General features: G+C 44.2%; 1 protein-coding gene across 1 annotated transcript in view; it reads right to left on the reverse strand.

Moving 5' to 3' along the window:
• rasal2 (RAS protein activator like 2) overlaps nt 1–3069 on the reverse strand; it is a gene marked incomplete at its 5' end in the record, with an annotated part of 45877 nt that overhangs the window by 9078 nt on the left and 33730 nt on the right. Inside the window, 2 exon segments of the mRNA XM_014027437.1 lie at nt 1938–2492; nt 2667–2765. Of these exon segments, the coding sequence (XP_013882891.1) occupies nt 1938–2492; nt 2667–2765 (654 nt within the window).

The raw sequence follows: 3069 nt of genomic DNA on the forward strand, positions 1-3069 counted from the left end.
AGGTAATAATTTAAAATATTAATTAGATGTAAATTTTAGGTTTTTACTTTTTTCCCCTTATCATCTCCTCCAGCTTTCTGAGGACCCTATAATGCTCCCTGGTGACCCCCCGGGGGGCCGTGCCCCGCTCTTTGAACAACACTGTGCTACATCACAGTCCTTCCTACTGTTGAACCTGCACCATGCCTTGTTATAACCTGTTGTTCATGTTATTGTTGTTTATATTTCTCATGTGTGTAAACAGGATGTGTCAGTTTAGACCGTGCTGTTTCACACTGAGTACAAACCTACATTTTTATCAACACAATCAACACAATCAACACAATCAACACAAAATGAAATAAATCATAAATATTATGTGTCAGGGAGGTCTGAGGAATGAAATGCATGCAGCTGTTTTAAAGGGAAATATGTGTGATTAAATGGGTGGGTGATGATGTCATTTTTCATGTCTGTGTTAGTAAAATAACTCTGCTCTGAGTCAACGTCTCCAGAACCACAGAACAGAACTGGATCGGGTCGAGCCTGAGCACAAGCAGCATCTATTTCTAGATCTGAAGCTAAAAAAAGACCAAAGCTGGAGGAAAGGTTCGGCTGCTAAAAATAAACACTTCAGCTGTTTGGTTAATTTTAGCTCCTGAAGTGAGGAGGAGGAGGAGGAGGATGAAGAAGCTTCATGGTCTCTCTCTTCACCCCTCAGGACCAGGACCTGCCTGAGGTCCAACCAGGTGCTCACCCAGCGCGTCGTGCAGGTACTTCTGTCCCACCAGCTTCAGGTACTCCTCGATGGCCTTGGTGGCCAGAGTGTTCTCCCTGAAGATCAGGACGTCGTGGTCCGCACACCGGTCCACCTCCGACATCACCAGGTCCGTCAGGAAGTCCTGCATGGACCAGGACCAGATCAAGACCAGAACTCTAATTATTCATCAATCATAAACTGCTGCAGGAAATATTTCACCTTCACTCAGAAACAAAACAGGCTTTTGGACTCATTAAATATTATCATTAATATTAATATATTATATTATCATTAATAAAGTAATATTAATATTAATATATTGTCATTAACATTATTATAGTATCAATATTAATATAATAACATTAATATTTAATATTAATATATTATCATTAATATTAATATATTATCATTAAGGTGTCTGTGACATGTTTATTCTTCAAATACAAAACGTAAAAACAAGCATCTCTATATATGTAGGAAAGTTGGAATAAAACACACAATTTAACCCATTTTGTTCCATTTTCTTTTGAACTTGTCTCAGCCAAAGTGAAACAGGAAGTGACATCACAGGGGAACTCTTTAACAAAGAAAACTCTGGTCTTTGTTTATTAAAACAATATAATTTAAACTCTGACTCTTCTTCATCTCTGATAGAATTAAAATAATCTACAGAAACATCAGATTCTTCTCTACAGTCTGTGTTGTAACAACGCTCTGTTCACGTGCAGACATTCCCCTGTGACATCACTTCCTGTTTCTTCACAGGCAAACATCTCAACAACTGTTCATCTCAGTGACATGAAATTTATTTTGAAATATTTTATCAATGTCATCTTTCTAAAAATGCATTCATATGTATTATTAAAATCTGATGTCACAGACACTTTAAATATTTGTTTCACTAAAACTACATTTTAGTGTCGATAGTCAGAAACTCCTCATTGTTCTTGATTATATTTGGTCATAACAAGCATAAAAAGTTCATTTTAATCTAAATAAATCCTGAATTGAAGCAGAACGTTCTAAAATCTGCAGCTTTAGTTCCAGCCAGCAGGTGGCACCAGACCTCAGCTGCCATTTAAAACCTTTTAAAATGTTTTTATTCTTTATATATTCAGGTAAACTGGTGGAGAACCACTCTAAATGTTTATATTTGTGGGTTTGGGGAACAGCGGTTCAGTTCTGGGTGGGTTCTGACCTTGGCCCGGCCCGTGCTCTGCAGGATGTGCACCAGCGCGCAGGCCATCTCCTCCTTGTTCTTGACGCTGATGACGGGCTCCAGCACGGAGCACAGCATGCTGTAGTTGTTGGTGACAAACTCAGCGAACTCCTTGTACTGCTCCATGGGCAGGATGGAGGTGGTCTGGAAGCGGGACTTGATCCGGATGGAGGGCCCGCCTCCTTTGGACTTGGCGGAGGTGGGCGTGCTGACCGGGTACCACTTCTCCACGAACTGCCGGCCCGTCACGCCCGACACGGGGATGTTGACCAGGCCCACGTAGTTGTTCTTGTCCTTCTTCTTCTTCTTGTCCACGTGGCGGTACACGTGCACGGTGAGGCTGCGCACGGCCGGCAGCCCGCTGAAGTCGAAGCACTCGCCCCAGAACAGGCTGTCCTGACGGGTCTTGCTGGTGGTCCGGGCGTACAGCACGTCGTCCAGGCACAGCTCGCAGAAGTACTTCTTCTTGGGGGGCAGGTCTTTGGCCTCGATGATCCAGAGACGCAGCAGGTTCTCGGACCGCCGGCAGTTGTCCTGGAGACAGAACCAGACTGAGTCAACACCAGAGACACCCAGACTTCAAGACCTCACCTGGGACCAGCTGAGGGCCACATCCAGCAGACCAGATCTGGGTCTAAGATCAGATCCTGGTCTGGATCTTCTGCACCTCCTGCATTAAAGAATGAATGTGGATCAGGAGGTCCTCACCTTGTTGGGCTGAATGGTTCTCCTCAGGTTCTCCATCCACTTGTCTCTCTCTGAGGCTGAGGTGCAGCTGAAACACTTACTGCCTCCTGAGTACGTTACCTGAGAGACAGGTGAGACCATCCATGACACACACAGGTGAGACCATCAATGAGACATACAGGTGAGACATCAATGAGACACACAGGTGAGACCATCAATGAGACACACAGGTGAGACCATCAATGAGACACACAGGTGAGACCATCAATGAGACACACAGGTGAGACAATCCATGACACACACAGGTGAGACCACCAATGAGACACACAGGTGAGACCATCCATGAGACACACAGGTGAGACATCAATGAGACACACAGGTGAGACCATCAATGAGACACACAGGTGAGACCATCAATGAGACA

This window comes from Austrofundulus limnaeus, unplaced genomic scaffold, assembly GCF_001266775.1.
Source record: "Austrofundulus limnaeus strain Quisiro unplaced genomic scaffold, Austrofundulus_limnaeus-1.0 Scaffold649, whole genome shotgun sequence".
NCBI classification, from domain to species: Eukaryota; Metazoa; Chordata; class Actinopteri; order Cyprinodontiformes; family Rivulidae; genus Austrofundulus; species Austrofundulus limnaeus.